Genomic DNA, 23,773 nt, shown 5'->3' with positions numbered 1-23,773 from the left:
TTTTGGGGACATGTCTTAGGAGCTACAACATTCACTAATTGCCTCTGACATTTAAATGCATATAATGTAGACAAGAACTTTCGTGTGCATCTTAATTTTGTGAATTTTGGCTCTCGCAAAATTTGTAAAATCAAAATGCATGTAAATATTTCTGGTTTCGCAGTATTTGCGAATTCAGAGAATGAAGAGAAACTTGTGGAACATATTAGTGAAAGTTCTGAGATTTTGAAAGGGGGAATTTCACAAAATTCAATAAAATATAAACATTCATTCCCTTGACTCGTTACTGACATATTCTAAGGGTATAAAATTCCCTTTGCCTCCAAAAAGAGGTAAATAAAGTGTTCTTTCATTTTGCTAGAAAAATAAAAATATGTGGAATTCTTTAATAATTTCTTTATATCATTCTTTTTCTTCTGTGACATTGCAAACTGTTGAAGGCTTCTCATGTGGCAATCATAATATATGGATTTAACAAAAACATTTTTAAGAATTCATAACTTTGAAGTTGATAATGAATTCATCGACATGTTCTTCTAACATTTCTGAACAAATCGTATCTACATATTTTGGGATGAATTTCCCTTTCTTAATACACGGACACATATCCACATTTGCATGCATTCATGCACACAGGCACACACACACTATTCCCAACATACGTTGTAGCTGCCCATACAGACACAAACAATCGATGTTTATCAAGTTTACATTCATCCTCGAGTTGAATTCTATTCTTCGGGTTATGTCAGATTTATGTAAGCTCCTGGCCACATGAGCTTTGAAAAAATATGGGGTTTCTGGGGACGAATTCTGTACTAGGGCTTTTTATAGCTCAGTTGGTAAGAGCACTGGTTGGTTTGGCAATCCAAAGGTCATGGGTTCGGATCAAGATGGGATCCCATTTTCATTGCTCTATTTTTAATTCATACATTTCTGGTCAGTGTCCCTCGGTATGCATTTATTACATCTATTCAAAATGCTGCATCACTTCATTGTTCCCTCACATTTATCTCTGAGTTGATTTCTATCCTTTGGGTAATGTGAGGTTTGTGTAAGCTTCTAGCCACAGCAGCATTGAGAATTAAGAGGTTTGTGGAACGAACACTGGACTAGGACTTTCTGTAGCTCAGTCGTTGAGCACCAGTCTGGCAATATGGACGTCTCAAGTTTGAATTCCAATGGAATCTCATCTTTATATTCCTCATTTTTCAAGGTTACGAACTGACGCATTCGGTGACATACCTGCTGGTCCTCTCCTGGATCTTCCCCAAGATGGCGTCCTTCACTTTGTCCTCCAGTCGTGGCCCCTTCCTCTCGTCTCCCGTTGATACCCTGTAAAATTTTCAGGAAAAGGTCCCTATAGATCCACAGTGTGTTGCCAAATACAGATATTACAAAACCAGAACAAGTGCAACCCCCATTACAGCAGGGAAAACAATGACAGTAACAAAATGGTATGATTGCAGACAGCACAATTAGTGGATCCTCATCACATACAAACAGCAGAGCAACCAGTTCGGCAAAGATGTATGTTGGATTTTTTTTTTTTTTTTTTTTTTCATTGCAGATGTTTGTTGTTTTGTGTGTCCATAGACATCAAAGTGTTGGCATCACATTACATGGGTTCAGTGCATTGCCAAGTTTGTTAGAAGCATTTGGTAGTTTACAACAAGAAATGTCACATCAGTTTTATATGAATTTAGGTGAAATATTTGCACTTTCACCGTTATGAAAGACAAAGTAGTTAGTATCAGCAAATTAGAGATTATTACAAACGTATTAAGGAATCAAATAGCAGATAGAGTGTCATACCAGAACAAATACATACATGATGAAGAATTATTAAGTTAAAATGATAGACACCCACCACCAAGAAATGAATATTTCAATAAAAGACAGAAAAGTTAATTTGAGAGTATATCATTAGTGTGAAAATTAACTTAAGTGACACTCAAGCTTGCCATTCATGAATATCATAATTCACAAGAAATTAAACAAGATGAAAAAAAGAAACACAAACACTTCATTAGGAACACAGTTAAATCATCACAAGGGATTAAATGAGAAATGGGTTGTGAGATTGTGGATGAAATTGAAGCAGGGGGTAGGAGGGAAGGGAGTAAAATGCAATGAGGAAGAATTCTACACTGGGATGTAATTCTACATCTTCTTCCAGGCATTAATAATTTGATATTTTTATCAAAGCATGTCTGCAATGCAACTACTTTCAAGTGTAGTCATTCTGAATGACTCATCAAATTATACCTTCAAAAGGGCAAATTGAACATATTTTGCAATGAGCATTATAAGTAAGCCCTCCGAGCCATGCAAATGTAGAAATCTAGTTCACTTTACTATGCATATGGCAATAAGTATATATATATATACATTTTCAAGATTATAATTTCCATACAAACATGGAATAATAACAAAATAAACAAAAGGTCCTAAACGATGTAAATATAATCATATAGTTGCAGTTTTTTACAAATCCTCTTATTAGCAAGACTAAAAAGTGAGCATTTCACTAACATTTGAGACATGGAAAATGAAATGAAATGTATGACTTTATTGACTGACCCTTCCTTTTTGACTGGCGTGCCATCACTGGAGTCCCCATTGTCCTTCTCTTCGTCCACCTTGGCATACAGCTTGGTCAGCATGGCATTGACCTGGTCGTGTGACCTGGCCGGGAAGAGCAGGTGGAGGATGTTGACCAGCTCTGACCTCTCGTAGTTGCCAACCTTGACCAGGGCAGACAGGAAGTCTAGCTCCTGGGGGCAAACGGACAGAGCGTGAAATCAGAATTAGAAGTGACCAGTCCCTTGCCAGCATTTTAGTGACTTTGTCAGGTGAACTGGCGAAATGGATTGCCATTGCAAAAACACATGCCGATCTACAATGAGGACTATCCTGAAAAGTGACACGGTGTTTGGTAAAAACTGTCTGTGGTTATAAGCAGGAAGAAGGAATAAAATATGAAATTACTACAAGATATTCAGAATTCATTTGATACATCAATTTACAGATGTCATTAACGAGGACTAAATGAGGGAGGACTTTCGTTGAGCAAATTAGTACAGAAGATTGATATGTTTTATGCAAATGATATTCATTTAATATTCATATATTCAAATCATTTAGGACAGTGGAGAAAAATAGTATTCAGGAGCTTTTGCAGCACAGTAGAATATCGTTGTCTGTCTGGCAGAAGGGCCTAAGGCTCCCGTGTTAAAAAATCACCAAGAATGATGATTACATTATAGCGAAAGAGCTCTTAAAACACTATCGAAGTATGTCATTATTACAATCATCATCATCATCATCATCATCATCATCATCATCATCATCATCATCATCATCGTCCATACCTGTTCCTGCTGCTGCTTCATCTTCATGACCTCAGACTGTCTGCGAAGCTCCTCGAGGGACTGGGTCATCTCGATCTCCAACTTATTCCTGAAGGAAATTCAATGTGTAACAGCACAACAAGACTTGTTAGACTACACTCAACTGAAGTGAATGACAGTTACACATTGGCACACAATTTGCTCCTTCTGGTACAGAACACAGCTGCAGAGCACATGGTTCAGTTCAAATTTTAGCCACATCCAACTCCCCTAAAACACAGAACTTTAGAAAAATTCATACATTAGTGAGCATATCTGAAAAAAAAGAAGAAATTGTCTATAAAGTTAGAACATTGGTGGGTAATTTAAAAGATATCAGAGACACATTGCCCATCATGCATTTAATGCTTTCAAAGATTTGAATCATTATTTTTGCCCTAGCATGGAAAATGCTTGATATGTACATTTATGAAGCAATTTCCCATCTCTCTCCTTCTTCAATTCTCACCTAAACTCCTCCATCTGCACCATGTGTTTGTGTTTGAGGGCGATACGCTTGAGTCTCGCCGCTGTGCCACTCTTCTCCCGCTCCAAGAGCTGGGCCATCTCTTCCTCCTGCCTCTGGGCCAAGGCCCGCTCCCTCTCCGCCGCCTTCTCCTTCAGCCTCCTCTTGGTCTCCGCCTCGGCCTTGGCCCTCTGCTTTCTTAACTTCTGCTCCACTGCCTCCATTTGCTGTGACAAGAATAAATACGAGGGGGTTTTAAATGGTACGATTTGGGCTCATCCATCACTGTGCATGCTGTTTGAAACATATCTTGGCAAGATGTGTGTCATCAATGCTTACAAGCTTATATCATTCATAATCTGGCATACCATGTTCATTTTTGGTAACATTTTATATTCACAAAAATTGGAAATAACATTGGGAATTGCAACACTAACCTCCAAGGAACCTTTATAGAACAAGGATACTTTCATTATTGCATAATATTACAAAGGTTGCGGTACCCATATTTACATGTATAATATTATGAATATAAAATCATGAATTACACAATTTGAATGAAATGTAATTTTGATGATTTCAAGCAGCAGTTTTTAAATATGTGCCATAAAACAAAAAGAACTTGTCTTGACCAAAACTGACATAATTGATGTTAACAAAGATACAGGTGCATCTGTCAAAGTTTCTTTTGCATCTACTCCTATTGAAGAATTAAGTGCCTAATATAACAGTAACTCATTACATTAGAATTATGGCCTACTGTCAAACTGACAGAAAAACTGAGAAAAAAGATGGTTTGTTTGTTTGCTTTTTCTTCAACAGAGCAGACAGCACATCACCTTCTCCTATTTTACTGCATCAAAAAGTCTAATGAAATCTTTGACAGTTATCTAACCTTCTGGTGTGTTTCAATGACCTTCTTGCACTGAGCATTCTTCATGATCCCTTTCTCAGTCAGCTCATCCAGCATGTTCATCTTGAGCTGCAGAAGGGCCTTATGCTGCTCCTCGATGGTGGCCAACTAGTGGTTTTCAGTGGAAAAAAAAAATGACATGCAACATGTAAACACATGCAGAATCATGATTAGAGATAGAGACTGGTAGCAGAAATAGAAGTTACCACCTATTTTGCTGCCCGACATATTTTAATCAAATGAATGATTCTTGTGTCGAGTTATTTTATTGAAACTGATTGACAAATTGCCATTCATCGATGCAAATAAGACGTACAGCTGTACCCTCTGCTTTAAGGGATCAAAACCCTTCACCGGCTGTTGCTCGGAAGCTCAGTAGTCCAGTGAATATGAGGCCTGTCAAGCAATCTGGAGGCCGTTGATTTGAGTCCAGTCCAAGTATGAATGCCCATAGTTACCGACAAATGCCTCCCATGGTTATGCACATGGTATGACATGACTTTGATAATTTCCCTGGGATGTGGATATAACACAAAGTAAAACAAAGATCTCATGGTGCCCCTCCCACTGCCCCCCCCCCCCCCTCCTGCCTCCCCATCTCTCACCTCTCTGGCTTTCTCCATCTGTAGTTGGGCCATGACTGCCCCCAGTCGGTCCTCCTGCTCCTTCAGGGCGTTGGCTCGCTCGTGGAGCATCTCAGATCGCACCTGTTAAAACAAAATTCATTAGAGGGAAAAGTGATTATCAGATTTTTCATTAAGCTGTTGTCTTCTTTCATCTGAGATGTTTTCTGTATTGGTTATACAGAAACAAAATATTACAATCAGGTGAGCTTGAACTGTTGTCATACTGTCATGATCGCATACAAAAGAAACAACATTCAGCACACTAATTTAGGTATCTAATTAGATTAATAACATTCATGTAAGAATTCCTTGACTTGTAACAAATAGTTTGAAAGTCTGCAAAATATTCAAGAACATTAAGATACCTTTCCCACATTGCACTTATTAGATACTGAAATTATTGGCTACAACAATTAGAGTGCAGAACACTGACATATGAAATATCATTAAATGCAGGAGCACCTCTGAATTTATACAATAAAAATGAGAAGTCAATATTCTTATGTATATACATGTATTTGGACACAAAGATACAATGTATGTGACTTCTTCCAATTTACCGCTTCCATCTCCTCCTCCAGCTGGTCCCTGTCTCCGCTGGTCTCAGCCAGCATCGCCATCTTCTCCTCCGTGTGTTTCTGCATCATCTCCTTGAGGCCAGACTGGGTGGAGTCCTCCTCATCATCACTGTCCAGCTTCCTATTTCGCTGCTTACGCTGCAAGGAGGAGTGAAAGTGAAGACAGATGTATACAGATATCACTCGCAAGTTCCATGGGAGGTGGTTGCCCATACACTTACAGCTAAGCCTCAAAGTCAGCACATAGATTTAAAGCTGGAATGAACATTAACCTGATTAGCATGAGGAATGTACTGAAAACCCTGACCCAAGTTATGACTGAATTGTTTTCATCAAAAATAAAAAAGCTAACTATAAGAGGCCTATTAATATAATGAAATAAACACATGGATAAAAATGAACTACTTGGGTTTTTACACTGCAAATATCAAGAGTTTCTATGTTGTGATAAGCTGAAGAAGAAAATAAGAGAGAACAATTAGAGGAGTCCCCATTTTACATAATGTGCACAGAATAAGTCAAAAGTGCACCGACCTTTGCCTCTTGCTCCTGCTTCTTTGCCAGCCGCTCCATCTGGCGGCTCTTCCTCGTCGCCATCTTCTCCTCCAGGAGGCGTCTCTGGCGGAGCTTGGTCAACGCCAGGCTGTTCTCCATGGCAACCAGATGCTGCTCGTGCTCCGCCAGGATCCTCTGGCGCTCCTCCTCGGACATGGCCACCTGGGAGGCCAAGAGACGTCTGGAACGAGGGAGAGAAAGATGGAGACGGATTACAGGATGGGGGAGAAAAATACTAGATGGGGAGGATGCCACTGATATATAACAGACAGCAGACCTCCCAAACTTTCTGACTGAAAAATAGGGATGATCTGGCTCAAAAGTAGGAAAGAAAGGTCTATATTCCCACATAAGTGTGTGGTAAAATTATCAAGAAAAATAGGAAAATTCTATCGAAACAAAAGTTGGAAATGGACAAAATTCAGATTCTTTCCTCCAAATTCAGAATCGTTGGGAGGTCTGAGACAGTGACACAGACAGAAAATTATCTATAAACACAGAACTCATTCCAAGACAGACAAGTTCTATTGATACAATTTTGCAGTTCAGAATTTGATTTTGTTTGATGTGTTAAATGATAATGAATAGAGTCAAATGGAACAACATCATTGCATGGTATCTGCTGTTTGATGGATTAATATTTTTTCTCACTTTGTTATATTTTATGGATAGAGCCAATAGAATCCTCTACATATTACACCACTCCAGTAAATCACAGCTTGCTATTCAGTATAATGCAATATTCTTAAAAGCTACATCTTTGTAATCTGAGATTATTAAACAGATATAAATTTTGTCTCCATCAATACTACCTAGTTAGAATTTGTATCTTACCCGACCATTTTCTCCTCATGTTCTCTGATCTGTTCTCGTTCCTCTCTCTCCTCCTGTTTCCTCTGGGCCAGCTCCATGCGTTGCTTTGCCAATCGTTTCTGCGAGGAGAAAAGGGGAAGAGGGATGATAGCTCTTCACGTTTGCTACATTAAAAATGTGAGTATTCATGATGGGCTGAACAGTCCTTATCATGGTCAACACATGACACTTTGGTACCAATTCATTAACTGCGCTGGGAGGCATTTGATATCGTAAATTAGTGTCATACACTGTTACCCGGCAGGGTCTACAGCTACCAACCCTGTGTGATGTATGTAAGTATGGTGTGATTTACAGGCACCAACCTTGAGGGCAGCTTCTTGTTTTTTTCGCTGCTCCTCCCTCTCCTCCATCAGTTCCTCCATATCTCTCTCATGCTGCTCCACAATCTGCTGGGCCTGCTTCTCCGTCAGACCTGCATAGTAAGCACATCATGAAAACAATAGCAAATCTTCAAATTTATGAAGTTCTTTTGTCGAGATGTTTCCATTGCAAATGATTGACAAATTGCCCTACATAGACGTAAATAAGCACTGAATTGATCAGTGTTTTACTAGAAGCCATGATAAAAAATCATGGGCATACATACTCGAGCAGGATTCGAACCTACAACCTCCTGATCACCGGACAGGCGTAGGTTCGAATCCTGCTTGAGTATGTACGCCCATGATTTTTTTATCATGGCTACTACTAAAACACTGATCAATTCAGTGCTTATTTACGTCGATGTAGGGCAATTTGTCAATCATTTGCAATGGAAACATCTCGACGAAAGAACTTCATAAATTTGAACAACAAAAGCAGTACCCGCTGCATGCTATAAGGATTAGAACCAACACTTGCTGTCGGGCGAAAGCTCGGTGGTCTAGTGGAGATGACGTCTGTCCGGTGATCAGGAGGTCGTGGGTTCGAATCCTGCTCGAGTATGTACGCCCATGATTTTTTATCATGGCTACTACTAAAACACTGATCAATTCAGTGCTTATTTACGTCGATGTAGGGCAATTTGTCAATCATTTGCAATAGCAAATCTTTTCTGACTCTTCAAAGGCATAATTTACCATTTGCAGATGAAACAAAAACCCAGATTTAGTGCTTCAAAATAGTTCTAAAATTAAGTTAGGGGTAGAAACGACCAATGTAAAAGTTTGAACCAGTATAATTGATGTCAAGTATTGTTAAACATACCAATGTAAACAATAGTTATATGAAATGTTTCCAGACTAAACCGTCTACAGCTTTGGTTTAATGAGAAAAATAGTGATATCTCCTTATATTTTAGGCTTCATTGCAAAAATGTTATACGGTAGGATGTTTTGTGATACAACTGACCTACACATATTCATCAAAAGTGATCTTGAACATTCTTTTTTTCTTAAATCACTGCTCCCAAAGGTAAACAGGACCTTTAAGCACGACTGAACATTACAAACTTGATGTTGAAAGAGAGGTCCAGTTTGATGCAAGGTTCACTGTATATCCCACTAGCAATCACTTTGATTCAATTGATCTTATCAAATATCAATATTTCCATGATTTGAACTGAACAGAAAAATCATTTACTATGTGATGCACTAGTCTTTGCCTGAAATAAAATCTCTGATCTAAAGCACTTACAGAAAATCTTCTAGACTGTTGCCATCTTTTCAGTGTGCCAGATTGTACTGCCGTGGCAAATATCACCACAGTAATGCTAAGCATTTCACTTTGATACTTGGTATCAAGTTTTGACAATCAATGGTCCTGTAAATGCCATCAGTTTCTTCATAATCATACACGCATATACATACAGACATACTTCATGCACAGGTTTGCAAACTTGATCTGTTTAGAAAATGGAGAGCTAACCTTAAATGAGTATGTTTAAGATCATTTTCACTCAACGTAAAATATATCTTCCATGCTGTGCGTACATGCTAATCATATCCTACATTTTTAGCAAAGTGCTAACATGACAAGCTGACCTTTGTTCTGGAGGTCACCATGGATTTTCTGGCGGACATCTTTGATCTGAGAGCGGACCTTGACCACCATCTCTTCCCGGAGTTTCTCCAACTCCTGCCGGGCATCCTCATCATACTCCTTGTCAATGTCTGCCACATCAACACGTTGGGATGCGAGGAGGTCGCATCGGGCTTCCATGTACTCTTCTGGGGCTACAACAAACAAACAAAAATGTGCACTTCGATATTTGGGAAATAACCCGGAAGTTCAACCTGCTTACCACTTACTTCCCATTATGTTTAGTGTGAACGGTTATGAATGACACTTGTTGAAAAAATCCACCACTCATTACTTGTGTTTGGCCCATGATTTATGACTGTAACAATTTACATGAAATAAAAATTTATATATTAATTTGTTCCTAGAGGAAAAAAATTATCTGGTCTAATATTACAGAAGTTTTCAGTAATGCTGCTCAATATTTCTATTGCAATAACACATTTATGTCAAGTTTACTATGATATAATCAACTCTCAACTTGTCATGATCACTGACATAACTGGCTCAAAACAGACAGCTTGTCAACTGAATAAAATTGGCAGTCTCTGCACTACTAAGAGGCAATATATATTACTCGTTGGTCAAACATACAACATCTCTCCAGATCTGGAGAGCCTATCTCTTTCAGCAGGTCTATATAGTCGAGATACTGTGTTGATATTATTTGAAGTTTTGCTTTGTCTTTCTTTACCTAAGTCTCCAGTTTCGACCAAGGCTTTCTTCTCTTTCTCAAATTCCGCCAGATCCTGCTTGTGCTCCTTTTCCTGCATAAATGAAAGCAACATTTAAAAATTTAGTTCATATGCACACTGTTCACATGTAGTACAACTTCTTTTCAACCCACACACTGTCTCTTTTAACTCTTCGTATAACTTTATTTTGTAATCCCACCAAGTCTCACTATGGTGATTTCAGTCCAAATCTATCATTTCCTATTACTTACTTTCTTAATTGTGTTTCTCTCTTCAGTCTTACCTCCATATCTTCAAGTCTATCCAACCTTATGTTACTCTCTCCACATCATCTTTATTGTCAATTTCTCTTCAATCTCTCCATCTCTCGATCCCTAAGAGATGACATAAACCTTTCACACTTATTTTCTGTTACCTCATCTCCTTGGGATATGTTCCATGACAATCTTCTATCTCTATAGATAAGTTCACATGCAGACTAATCATCGGTGATAAGAGCTTACCCCTTAAACTATGAAGAGTGTCCACACAAAACCTACTTGACTAAATGTTTAAGTGAGAGTCCTACTTAATGATTAAACCTCCTTCCTCTTCTACCTTACCAAACCCTTCTATCCAATAATTCCCCTCCTTCCCTTTTTACCTTCCCAAACCCATCTATCCAATAATCCTCCTTTCCATTCTACCTTCCAAACCCTTCTATCCAATAATCTTCCTCTTTTCCACTCTACCTTTCCAAACCCTTCCTTCCAATAATCTTCCTCCTACCCCTCTACCTTTCCAAACCCTTCCTTCCAATAATCTTCCTCCTACCCCTCTACCTTTCCAAACCCTTCCTTCCAATAATCTTCCTCCTACCCCTCTACCTTTCCAAACCCTTCCATCCACTAATCCTCCTCCTTGACTCACCTTCTCCATCATCCTCTTCTTCTTCCGCTCACTCAGCCGTTTGTGGAGTGCCTCTTCCTGCTTGCTCCTCTCCCGCTCATACTGGTCCTTGATGATGTGGACGTCCTTCATCAGCCGCTCGACTTGTGCCTTGGCCTCCTCCCCACTGAGCTGCTCACTGTTCTCTAATTCGTTGACAGCCGTTATCGTCTGTCCTGCCATCGTGTTCAGCATTCTCCGGTGGTACTCCTCTTGAGATTCCTGGTTCAAATCAAATGCATGACATTATTTTGATCAAAAACATGGCAGAAGAAAAGATGATAATCAAAAAGGAAAGAAAAAAAACCCAACCAAACAAACAAGGAAGCAATCAGAGACAGTAGGGAAAGCTCTGACGCTAATATGAGAGACTCCAAGTTCAAATCCTTGCTTGTGTTGAATGACCTTTTATACTCACAAAATCCCATTTTGCAGAGGTGTACATGTATATACAAATGTATGTATGATAATGCTGGGTTAATCAAAACAGGACCTTGGAAAAGAGCAAAGCTGACTGATACTAATGAGACCACCCAGGCAAAACACTTTAGAATACGTACAATCTACACTTTCTCCCATCAAAGATTCTTTCATCTTGTACAAAGAGTTTCTAAATTTTGTCATCCATTTTCACATCATGATCAGGTGATGAACAAAATAATATGTACAAACATCAGGTCTTTACCGTGACTTTTGCGAGCAGTTTGCGCTTGTTCAGCTTCTCTTCCAATGCCATGCGCTGCCTCGACATCTCCTCATCCATGAGCCGCTCCACCGTGGCCATGCTCTGGTGGTGTTCCTGCAGCAGCGCCCTCGCTTGGTCCTCGTCCAGGCCTCCCTGCAGAATGGCCTGGTCTAGGTACTCCTGTTGGATGGTTTTGATGGCTATCCTCTTCTTGGTGGCATACTCCTGCACAAGATATATTAAACACACAAGATACAAGCCTCAATTCATCGTAACACCAGCACTTAGAACATTACACTGTAAAAGCTGTTATTCTTGCATACAGATATTTTTGTGAATGAGGTCACAGACAATTATGCAACTTGACACCAAGGCTATCATAAGTGCACAAAGATTCTAGTACATACGAAAGCTGTGGTGATATTTTTGTGTGTTGTGAACATGTTCAATATTGAATTCTAAAATCCCCACAGACTTAATACATAGGCCACCAGGTTCCCGTAGGAAACGGGTAGAATTTGTGGCCCAACAGTGATTCACAAAATTTGCGAAAATTACACCCTCGCAAATACAGCCTTCACAGTACTACCAATCCCATAGCATAAGTCACTGTTGTACTCAGGAACTGATATACAATTTCTGTTTTGCAAAATTTGCTTTGTTCTCTCTACATCTTTAAAGAGTTATGAATGTGAATGATGAATCAAAGGAATATCATAGCAATGAATGTTCACTAATAGTCTCCAATTGCTTTGACTTCATCAAAATCAACATGGACTGAGCATATATGTCACACTACAAATGGCAATGATCATAATGCAAAGAAAAAAAAAATCATGCCAAAATGAATAAAAATATTTGCCTTGCGAAGTTTCTCCTGTTCCTCATCCTGCTTCAGTTTCAGGAGCTGCATCCCACTAGCCACCTCCGCTGCCTGCTGCTGCTTCAACAGATCTAATACCTCCTTCAGATCCTATACAGGGAGTTGGGAGACAAAAAGGGGTATTAGATTGACCCAAGTGTAGTCAAGAATGAGGATGATGAAGAAAGAGTCGCTGTCTATGGAAAGCCAAGCGTGAAAAGACAAGAAGTATGAAGATTCAAGAGTAATATCTAAAGAGATACTGTGGGATTAATTTTCTTCCTGGCAGGATATGCCATTCATAGGCAGAATAGGAGGGTTGGAGATGTTTTCACAAACAAGGAAGTAAATTACATGATCTACGGCATTTCATGCTATGATGGATGTAAACAGTATCAAATTTTTAGCAGATTACAACTCAATCATACTTTCATAGCCTTTTTGCATAACGAGTCTACTTTGTCGGGATAATCTATCCAACAACTGAAGGACAGATAATGTCAATCAAAAACACGTGGAGACCTAACTTCATGTTTATGTTAACTTATGGTTATGCTTATGCATATTGTACTTGTCATTCACAATCACACATTTATGTATGTCTTTAATACTGGTAGCTGCATCCTAAATGGTTTCATGAAAAAGGCAAGCATCACCACCACCCAAAAAAACAAACAAAAACAAAACAAAATTGTCAAGCCTACGACTTGTTAGATAAAGCAATTTCATTTGAGCAAGTATGCTGCAACAAATTAAAATCATACCGCATTAGATTAAATAAAAATCATTAGTTTGCAGAGTTGACATACATTATCAACCACGAGTCTTGTTACATCAAGGAGTACGAACGAGAGAAATTAAACATCAGGTTAAAAGAATTTTCTGAATTCAACTTGAAATGATTTACCGCTTTATCCAAGTTCCTTCCCTGGGCTGTCTTCAGTCTGATTTCAGCTTCATGTTTCTTTTTCATCATCATCAGCTTCCCCTGAAATACAGAAAGAGAATATAGGAGAGAACACTTACATAAATTGGAAACTCAGTAATAGTAAACTGTAATCATATTACACTCTCAAAGGATCGTACAGCCTGCTACCTTTTCTGTAGGGAACTCGAACAGATAGCCACTAGTCACATGCAAATTGAGATGCAATGCTACATCAAAGTAGTAATGGATATATAATGTGTCTTAAGTTGAAGCATGCACCTCTTAAAGACTTTGAGTTAAAGAATAGAAGTTCATAAGATCTCATTTGTACAGTTATCCATTGCAGAACACAACTTTGAAGTTTGGGAGCTCTGCTTTGCTTCACAAACACATCTCATTGGCCGGTGTTTACTTGACAGTTTTAATACTGAACATGTCTACACACCGCATCAACAAGAACAAGTTGAACAGGGAGAAAGAGAAATTGAAAGTAAAAACAAAGAGACACACAACAAAACAAATGCCTTTAATACCTTGTTCTCTGCACTCAGGTGCTTGAGGAGTTGCCTGCTGTCATGGCGATACTGGTCCTCCAGGGACTTGATGGCATCCTTGGTGCGTCTCTGGTACTTCCTGGACAGCTTCTGGGCGGTGTCCCGGCGCAGCCCCTCCTCTCTGTGGGACCACGCCCCCAGCAGCATGACAAAGAGCTCCACCATGGTGGAGATGCGCTGCTCCTCTAGCTGGATATCGGTGGTGATGGTGCCCAAGATGTCCAGGCTGAGGGGATGGGGAGGGCAACAGGTGACATGTGACATAGCAAACTCACTCTCCAATACTGACTACCAGGTGCGGCAGGTGCCAGGGGGTAAGATATACAATTTTGTATATCCAATAAATAAAAGAGATTCCTGCATCATGGCAATCATTCCCAGTAGTGCTTAAATACAAACCCATTATTTTTTTTTATTTCATTTTATTTTTTTGCACATTCCTCCAAGTAATGGGTGTATTGTCTGGCAATGTCATGACTTGGATATGTGTAGTACAGGTGGTGTATACATATGATACAGTGACAAAAGGTACACCTGATTATTGGGGCTACCAAACTTAAAATTGCTTGGAGGAGTTCAATTTATTATTACATGAAGGAACATATAGTTTAGGAAGGACATTTCACTGGAATCATAATACTAAATGTACAAAAAAAAAATCTAAATGAAAATAGCAGCTCATGAAAAGTTTGAGACACAAAGTATAAAACAGGGCAGCCATAAATTTGAACATATCAGAATGTGACCTTGATCAACTGTTAACTATGATGTTTCTCATTTACTGCTTCTTATGTGTTGTTTAACTCATCAAATCCAGGGCAAATTTTGCTACCACAGTAGAAGTCTTGTCATTGTTAACTTAAGACTCCTGGATTTCACTGCAGATTTTATTTTAGAGAGCTAGAAGAAGGGTTAAATCAATTTAATCTGATAAAAAAATAATGCTAGTATTCATTAAAACCTCCTCATTGCTGGACAACCACCATATCCACTAGACTACTGAGCCTCTTCCTGATAGCCAGTGGTGATTCTGACGGTTAGTTTGAATAAATTATACAACTTACTTGTCAAAGTCAAGGACCTTCTTGGATTTGTCCTTCTGTGACAGGATGATAACAATACTCTCATTGGCAGTGAGTGAGCTGAAAATGGAAGAAAATGAAGACAGAAAAAAATACACAAATGACACTCCTCTTGTTATTCACAGACTCACTGAGAAACAGCTTCTGGCTTAGGTGAGTGGCCACATATATGACTGAAATAAGTTCAGCCTAGTTTCAGTAATTGAGTGCATTTGTAGCCATTCATATAAATAGAAAGCTGTGGTCTACAAATTGTCTGAATTGAAATCACATTGTACATACAAATATCTAGTGGCACAGTTAATGCTGCTTCTAGAGTTATGTTATTCTTATACAATGTGTACATCAGCTGAAACATTAAAAAACTAGATATATCGCTACGGCTACTGATATGCCTCCGCCATAATGCATGGTTCTCCTAATAGGTCTATAGTACACTGTCTTGACAATGTGTGATGACAGTTTCACACAATTGGCAAAATATTAAAATGACAGGTTTGACACAAATGTGCTGAATGTTCACTTTCCTAGAACTAGGTTCAATTGGATGAATGATTAAAATGTCAGAGTGCAGGTATTTGGGGAACTGATGATTTTTACTTGACTTTTGACCCTTTTATAAGTTTATGCATTTAGTAATTTTCAAGGTATTGAGAAAAAGTATAATTTCAGTATCAAATGGGAAAATAGCATTATCTAAACCTGGCCTTTGACCTTTGACCTCACAGTTCCAAAGAGAATCACTGTTAGGTTGAACATGCATAAATATGTAAGTTTCATGATGATACCTTGAGTTACTTTCGAGATATGGAGGAAAAAGTGCAATTTAGCACTTTCACTGACCTTTTACCTTTTGACCTTTGACCTTTTGGCAAGAAACTTCCCAAAAAATATATATTGGGTAATACATGCCATACATCAAGTTTAAAAAAAAAAACCTTCAGCCTATTGCATTTTAAGGAAAGTAGTGATATTTTGAGGAGTTGACCTTGACCTTTGACCCCCTGACCTTTGACCCATGACCCCCAACTTCCCTAGATAATCACTGCCCATCGGTACAAGCATATATACTAAGTTCCATGAAGATACCTTGAACCATTTGCGAGATATGGAGAAAAACATGAAATTTCAATTTTTTTTTTCACAAAATAAAACCTGTGACCTTTGACCTTTGACCCTGTGACCCTAAAATCCACACAAAGTATTATCCCCCAAGGATATACCCTCATACCTAGTTTGATGTAAAACCACCACACGGTTCTTGAGATATCGACAAAAACAAAACGGGACGGACGGACGTACGGACGGACGTACGGACGTACGGACGGACGGATGTACGGACGGACGGACGGACGGACGGACGGACGGACGACCCGAAAACATAATGCCTCCGGCCACTTCGTTGCGGAGGCATAACAAAGACAAATCCACAAGCCTGGCATGATTAAGCTGGAGTTAATTACCCATGGTAGCGGCCAACATGCTAGCACTCTTTTCTTTTTCTTTCATTGTACCGACCCATGCATTAGCTATATCAACAGAAAGGGAGAGAAAATGAGAGGAATAGAGGAAGGGGAAGAGGAAGAATGATAAAAGAGAGCAGAGTACAGAAAAATAGAGAAAACAATTAAGCAATGATACAGTCATATGGGGCGAGAAAGAGTGAGTTAGTTACATGAAGCCTTGTAAAGAACAGATACATACAGATAAGAATACAGTGTGACCATAAAAATGTGATGATCTTGCCTAAGTTATAATTTCCAACAGAAGTCGGTTTTAACTTGAATTGCACAAATATGTAATAATTTCTAAGAACAGGGAGGGTATTGCAAAATCTGTCCATGGGGTAACATTGTGCGACAATTACCTGTACTCTTCCACCATATCGAGGCCGGTCTTGCCTGCGCGGGGATTGATGATGAGTCCGTGCTGTGTCACGCTCTTGGCGATGGTGCCCTCCGGCTGTACGATGGCGTAGATGCCGCCCGTGGCGCACTTGGCGTAGATGAAGAAAGCAAGGACCACGAGGAGGATGGACACGAGCAGCGCCACAAAGAAGAAGAGCGCCGCCAGACCGTGGTTGTAAAGCAAGCTCTCTTCATAGGTGATGGTCTGGGTGATGCATTCCGCTGCAGTGACTGGGTCATAGGCTACTCCAGGATGCTACAAAAAAATGAAGACAAACATTTGATATATGTATCTGCCCATAATATCCTGCAAAGATTTCATTTCAATTCAATGTAAATTTTCCATCAAGAATCTATGCACATATCTGTCTAAAGTCTATGTGATAATTTATGCATTACTGGACATGAACATTTGTCAAATAGAAAATTGTTGGTAATATTGAGTGGTGAAAGTCTGACAATTTTGAATCTGACAAAATTTGATATGATGATCATTCTCAGTGAGGTTTGTACAGATATTTTTGACTCTGGTGTTTTAAGACCTACTATGCACTCATTAGATTCATCATCACAGGTACATTTATTTGTACCTGATATTTATAGATTAATCATGCATCATAAATTTCACAACAGCAAAGTGGTTTGAAGATAAAATGCACAAGATTGCCCAAACCTACAACAATTTTGTATCAGCCTTGATTTAACAAGCCATAGAAATTATTTCCATATCCTGGGAAGCAGTGGAAAAACTGAATTGGTACCACACAAGTGATTCTCCACAAAAATAAATGAGAAAAATAATAGAGAGTAGATCAGGAATGGGTCATAAGTGTGATACAGAAGCAGTCTTTATTGCGGATTTTGGGATCACTTTGAAAGATTGTCACCTCTAAAATGGCATGTCTTCCTTGCAAAGTCTTCAAAGTTGTGCTGGCTTAGGCAGCACCACAAAGCGATATTTATCATCTTACCACACTGGATGCTTCTGACACTGGGAGTGAAGACCATCTCAGGACAGCCTCAAGAGTGATGTTTGCATCCAAGTTGTCATCTACCGTCTCCCGTTTCAATCTTGCATTGTAGGAGAGAGTGGCCACTTCCCCGACTGCAAACAAGCCAATATAAACAAGATAATTACAAACACATTTAATAATGATCAACTTACTACTTACTTAGAGCAGTAACTCAGCTCATTGCTTCTGGTCTAGAGAAGATTCATACAGATTCCTTAATTTGGGAGCTTTACCCCCCATAATTGTGCCCCTATGTCCCCTATGTCCCCCCCCCCCCCCCATGGCATCTATTTGTAAAGATACATATTCTATCACCCTAGCAATAATACCTGCCAAGTTTGATAAAAATCACCACAAGTTTTCAAGAAGAAGATAGGACCTAAAATCATGCAGGAAGCCAGACAATGAATGACTGCAATAACTCACTTGAGCCTATGGCTCAGATGAGCTACTCTGAAATTTATTTCAAATAACAGGGATGAAATTGTAGAACAAGATGGACAAAACTCAAAGCAAGCCTTATCAAACATTAAAAGGGTTCTGCTTGCTATTGTATAATTTATGTTCTCTTTCTCAATTATGAAGTGCTTTGAAAAATATAGAATACATGTCATGAGAATATACTCACTCTCCAACACGCCAGGCTTGTAGATGTACGATGACAGTGTGAGAATAGGAGCGCCCCCACTAGTGTAGGGGCTGGGCATTATGGAATCCAGGTCCACCTCGAGTGCCGAGATGTCATTGGTGATAGAAACTTCAGAGGCTGGTCCCGTGGATGCGCTCGAGTGGAAAACCGTTGTGGTAAAGTGCATGTACTGATAGGTGTAGTCATCTATCTGTTCAGTCACTGACAGCTGATGGGTATAATGAATAAATTCAGGCTTCAATGGCAAATGTCAAAAAAACGAAGAAGAAACTAGATATATCGCTACGGCGACTGATATGCCTCCGCCATAATGCATGGTTCTCCTAATAGGTCTATAGTACAATGTCTTGACAATGTGTGATGACAGTTTCACACAATTGGCAAAATATTAAAATGACAGGTTTGACACAAATGTGCTGAATGTTCACTTTCCTAGAACTAGGTTCAATTGGATGAATGATTAAAATGTCAGAGTGCAGGTATTTGGGGAACTGATGATTTTTACTTGACTTTTGACCCTTTTATAAGTTTATGCATTGAGTAATTTTCAAGGTATTGAGAAAAAGTATACTTTCAGTATCAAATGGGAAAATAGCATTATCTAAACCTGGCCTTTGACCTTTGACCTCACAGTTCCAAAGAGAATCACTGTTAGGTTGAACATGCATAAATATGTAAGTTTCATGATGATACCTTGAGTTACTTTTGAGATATGGAGGAAAAAGTGCAATTCAGCACTTTCACTTGACCTTTGACCTTTTGACCTTTGTGTGACCTTTTGGCAAGAAACTTCCCACATAATATATATTGGGTAATACATGTATACATCAAGTTAAAAAAAAAAACACCTTCAGGCATTGCATAAATATAAGGAAAGTAGTGATATTTTGAGGAGTTGACCTTGACCTTTGACCCCTAACTTCCCTAGATAATCACTGCCCATTAGAACAAGCATATATACTAAGTTCCATGAAGATACCTTGAACCATTTGCGAGATATGGAGAAAAACATTGAATTTTCAACCTTTTTTTTCCACAAAATAACCTGTGACCTTTGACCTTTGACCCCATGACCCTAAAATCCAAACAAAGTATCATCCCCCCAGGATATACCCTCATACCCAGTTTGATGTAAAACCACCGCACGGTTCTTGAGATATCGACAAAAACAAAACGGGACGGACGTACGGACGGACGGATGACCCAAAAACATAATGCCTCCGGCCACTTCGTTGGCGGAGGCATAAAAAGCAAACTCTTTTATTTCTCCTTTGATAAATCAGACTCATTCAACAAGTCTGACAATATCATATTTAGGAAAAGACTCACACCATAACTTCTCTTGAGGATTTAACCAGACATGTCTAAACATACCAAACCATATCAGACAAGTTCCTGTTCCATCATGGAATGTAGCACAGTTACATGTAGCAATCACTGCTTTAGCTAGGGATCATACAAAACATCATTACACTACACTCTTTTATAGAGAGGTACATACTAATGCATTTTCAAATAACAGAATAGAAAATGTCAGCTCTACATAAAGTAACTAAAAATTTCATTCCAAACATACATGACCATTGTGTGCTGAATACATGTTGAGCCTTTTCATATTCTTGATACACCTGTTAATCACTGCCACACTGGTTCTACCAACTCCAATAAAACCATCACTCTTATCACTGTCCCATACTTCAAGGCTCTGTATTAAAAGCAAAGTAAAAACGTGGAAACATATTGGCTTTAACTATCATCCACTGGGACAAACTGAGAAAGAAATCTGAACCAATCTCTTTTCCTTCTTCTCCAAATGTTAGAGTACAAGTTTTTTTTTTAAAAGAAAAAACATAAATGGAAAATCTTTCTACAAAACATACATGTATATGGCACAGTGTCAGAGTTATTCAAGTAGAAAAAAAAAAGTATTCTTGCTGAAAACAGTCCCACTCACTCTCTCTCTCTCTGATGCGGTGGGGGAAAGTGGAACAAGATGCCCATATGATTATGTTAAACTGATTTGACAATTTGATTAGAGCTCTCCATATTTCCTTCCTAATCTCATTTGTAGCCAGAAGGCAGTGCCGACTGCTGTGATACTCAATCCATTTGCCTAATGTTACAGTACAAACTCCCCAGACCCAAATAATGTACAGTCTGCGCTGTACCACATGCAACATGGGCAGCATTTGTGCAGCATATCAACACTGCATTCTTTTAAAGACTGTCATTTGCTGACATTTTGGTTTCACAAAGCCAGTGGCAAAGGAGGAAATGCAGAGGGTACAACTACTCCTTTTTATTTTGTGCGTACTTGTTTTCTGCGTTTTAGACAAAAGAAACTAAACATGACATATCATTACTTGTAGGTGTCACTTGCACGCACTATTAAAATATATAATACTGGGTAATATTGTCACAACAACGTTTACTAGTATTCTCTTAAGTCCAAAGCATCAGCTACCATTGCATATCAATTTCACACATTAGTGACCCACACCCACAAACAAACATCTATAAATACAATATCTAGTGTCATATTCATACATGTAAGACAATTGGCAGGATGGTAAAAACGGCAAATGTTATGTGTACAGTACGGTAATTGCACCTTAACCCATTGAGCACAGGCTGATTTTGCTACAACACGCATTTCCCATAGATGCCTGCTTGAGTATACATGTACTCAGGATTAGTCCTCAAAGGGTTGAGTAGACTTGTATTCTGACCAAACACAATTTTCAGGTGCTCAGTGGTCCACTGCTAGTTTAGTTCAATGTATAGCATCAATGAGCATGTAATGTGACTTACGGGGTCGATGCTGAAAGTCACCTCCAGTTCTGGTTGCACTACGTTCAGATCCAGAGAAGATAAGTGAGTGGACTCCCCATTGATATCCATGTCAAATGCAGCATGGACGACGTCACCAACTGAGAGACTTCCTTGCCTTATGGTGAATGAAATCTATGTCGGGGAAAACACAGAAGAAATGAGATGACAGATGAGGACTTCTACATGTACAAATTTTGTTGAATAAATTTTCTTGGGGGAAAAATATTTTGTGATCATTCATGACAGCCATTCTGATGTACTTCAGAAAAGAAATTGTCATGATGGAGTGCTAACCTGATTATGAGGGACTGTTGCCAGTGGGAACACAGCAGTAGTGCAATGAAATTCAACGTAACAACACTTAATGTGCTTTTTTCACCACTTTTAATTGTGGAATCATGGCCTACTTTATTGGGACTTATCTTGGCTTACACACTTTAATAGTCCCTCATTAATGTCAAAATGTGACAACTACATTCGCAAAATAATCACAGGGATGTCATTTCCCTACCATATCTGTTATCTTCCAACCAATCCCAGATAGAGTCAGTCAATTGTGCAGCCAAAACATTTGCCAACAGGCAGCAGGACATAGTTTTTGGGATAACACAAGAGTTTGATTACAACTTCTACACTGTACATACAGCTGTATACACTGCATGTCTTCTGTCAAAAGCATGTATCAATTGCTTTAATTCCCCTTTATCTGTTGTTTCCTTGCTAGAATCATTTTTTTTTAAATTCATGTGCAAATGATATAATATGATGTATTACTATTCAATACATAATGCATAGAAAGGAAGTGAAATGAGAAGAGAAAGACAGACAGAAGAGAGAGAGAGAGAGGGAGAAAGAGGGGCCCTTGTTTTCAATAGCTGAATCACCATACATATGTGAGTACACAGTAACCTCACCTCTCACTAGAAGGAAAAATACAGAAACAGATAGTGAATGGATGAATGAAATCATGAATTTCAAATGAATACATAATGAATTAACTAGCAAGTGAAAAATAAATAATGCTACATGTATAGGGATCTGCTGACATGACTGTGTTGTGGTGCAACAAGCGATCAATGTTTTAGAGAACAAATGTGTTGAAATGTTGTAATGAAATGAGTGCTGTATTATATTATATGAAACTAAGATTACTTTCAGTGATTCTTGCTCAAGTTTTACCACAAAACCCACAAACCACTTGCCTCATGGTTTAAATCTCTACTGTAATTATTGTACCATAAAATTTCTACATTATGCAAATGCACTGGAATTGGAGTTACAAATTTTACATCAGCAGTGTTTGTGTTTGTGTATATGGTAAATATGAAAACACTGAGAAGGAAATTAGGTTTATAGGCTTTTATCCATCTTGCATATCATGCCTTTGGAATGCTGAAACAACACTGTCTGATTAATAATTTTAGAGAGATAAACAAATCACTTACATTATGTATCTAATACACTGTCTGATTAATAATTCCAAAGAGATAAACAAATCACTTACATTTCACAAGTATCAAATACACTGAAATGTACAGTGTATTTTAATCTTGTCAAACAAATTGTTTATGTTCTACTTTACATCCATAACATGCAATTCACCCTAACGGCTATGAAATACATAGATATGAACAAATGAACAAGTCCATGCCCAACATGTACACACAAAGAAAAGATGAGCACCAATACCAAAACACGGTCGCTATGGCGACCTGACAGTGACAACAATCATCATCAATCAATGGAGACCATTGTACAGCATCCCTGCCTCTGTGCAGCAGTTCATCTCTCTAATGCCGTTACCATGACAACAGTGCCATCGGATATGAGTGCATCTAATGACTTGGTTGCACTCGGTGTATGCGTGGTAATTGAGGAAAATGCAAACAAGGGGAAGGATTTCTATCCCTTCTGCTGCTAATTCATCAGTCCCTGTGATTTGGCCTCAGCTGTAAAATTGGTAACCTACATGTATATGTACACTTCAGATCTACAAACACTTACCGTGTACATGCATGACATGGAATGCTTGTATAAAAAAATGCTAAATGAAACAGATAATCTGCTTACTTCAGGAATGCCTCTCTGAGGTACTAACAGATTACATGTACATTCAGGCAGCTACATAATTAACATGGTAGGGGATGGAAGTTCATTAAACATTGAGCTCACGGTCATTTGTTCATAAATGAATTTGGCATGTACTCCATTTAACGATCAGGGGGAGTTACATTG

At 38.7% G+C, this 23,773-nt stretch overlaps 1 protein-coding gene across 1 annotated transcript in view; it reads right to left on the bottom strand.

Moving 5' to 3' along the window:
- LOC139735320 (uncharacterized) overlaps positions 1-23,773 on the bottom strand; it is a 29,325-nt gene that overhangs the window by 560 nt on the left and 4,992 nt on the right. The window contains exons 3-24 of the mRNA XM_071646072.1: positions 21,518-21,670; positions 18,686-18,914; positions 18,016-18,149; positions 17,005-17,300; positions 15,120-15,197; positions 14,035-14,281; positions 13,481-13,561; positions 12,574-12,684; positions 11,712-11,936; positions 11,009-11,248; positions 10,099-10,171; positions 9,368-9,559; positions 7,709-7,818; positions 7,365-7,462; positions 6,510-6,711; positions 5,958-6,113; positions 5,377-5,478; positions 4,754-4,879; positions 3,862-4,085; positions 3,375-3,462; positions 2,584-2,777; positions 1,246-1,335 (exon numbers count right to left, since the gene is read on the bottom strand). Of these exons, the coding sequence (XP_071502173.1) occupies positions 1,246-1,335; positions 2,584-2,777; positions 3,375-3,462; positions 3,862-4,085; positions 4,754-4,879; positions 5,377-5,478; positions 5,958-6,113; positions 6,510-6,711; positions 7,365-7,462; positions 7,709-7,818; positions 9,368-9,559; positions 10,099-10,171; positions 11,009-11,248; positions 11,712-11,936; positions 12,574-12,684; positions 13,481-13,561; positions 14,035-14,281; positions 15,120-15,197; positions 17,005-17,300; positions 18,016-18,149; positions 18,686-18,914; positions 21,518-21,670 (3,449 nt within the window). The remainder of the gene's footprint in view (positions 1-1,245; positions 1,336-2,583; positions 2,778-3,374; positions 3,463-3,861; positions 4,086-4,753; positions 4,880-5,376; positions 5,479-5,957; positions 6,114-6,509; positions 6,712-7,364; positions 7,463-7,708; positions 7,819-9,367; positions 9,560-10,098; positions 10,172-11,008; positions 11,249-11,711; positions 11,937-12,573; positions 12,685-13,480; positions 13,562-14,034; positions 14,282-15,119; positions 15,198-17,004; positions 17,301-18,015; positions 18,150-18,685; positions 18,915-21,517; positions 21,671-23,773) is intronic.

The sequence above is a fragment of the Diadema antillarum genome, unplaced genomic scaffold, assembly GCF_040938485.1.
Source record: "Diadema antillarum isolate AM-2024a unplaced genomic scaffold, OU_Dant_1.0 seq00000569_RagTag, whole genome shotgun sequence".
NCBI lineage: Eukaryota > Metazoa > Echinodermata > Echinoidea > Diadematoida > Diadematidae > Diadema > Diadema antillarum.
Note: the sequence above shows the minus strand (reverse complement) of the source record. Positions and strands in the feature narration are given on the sequence as shown.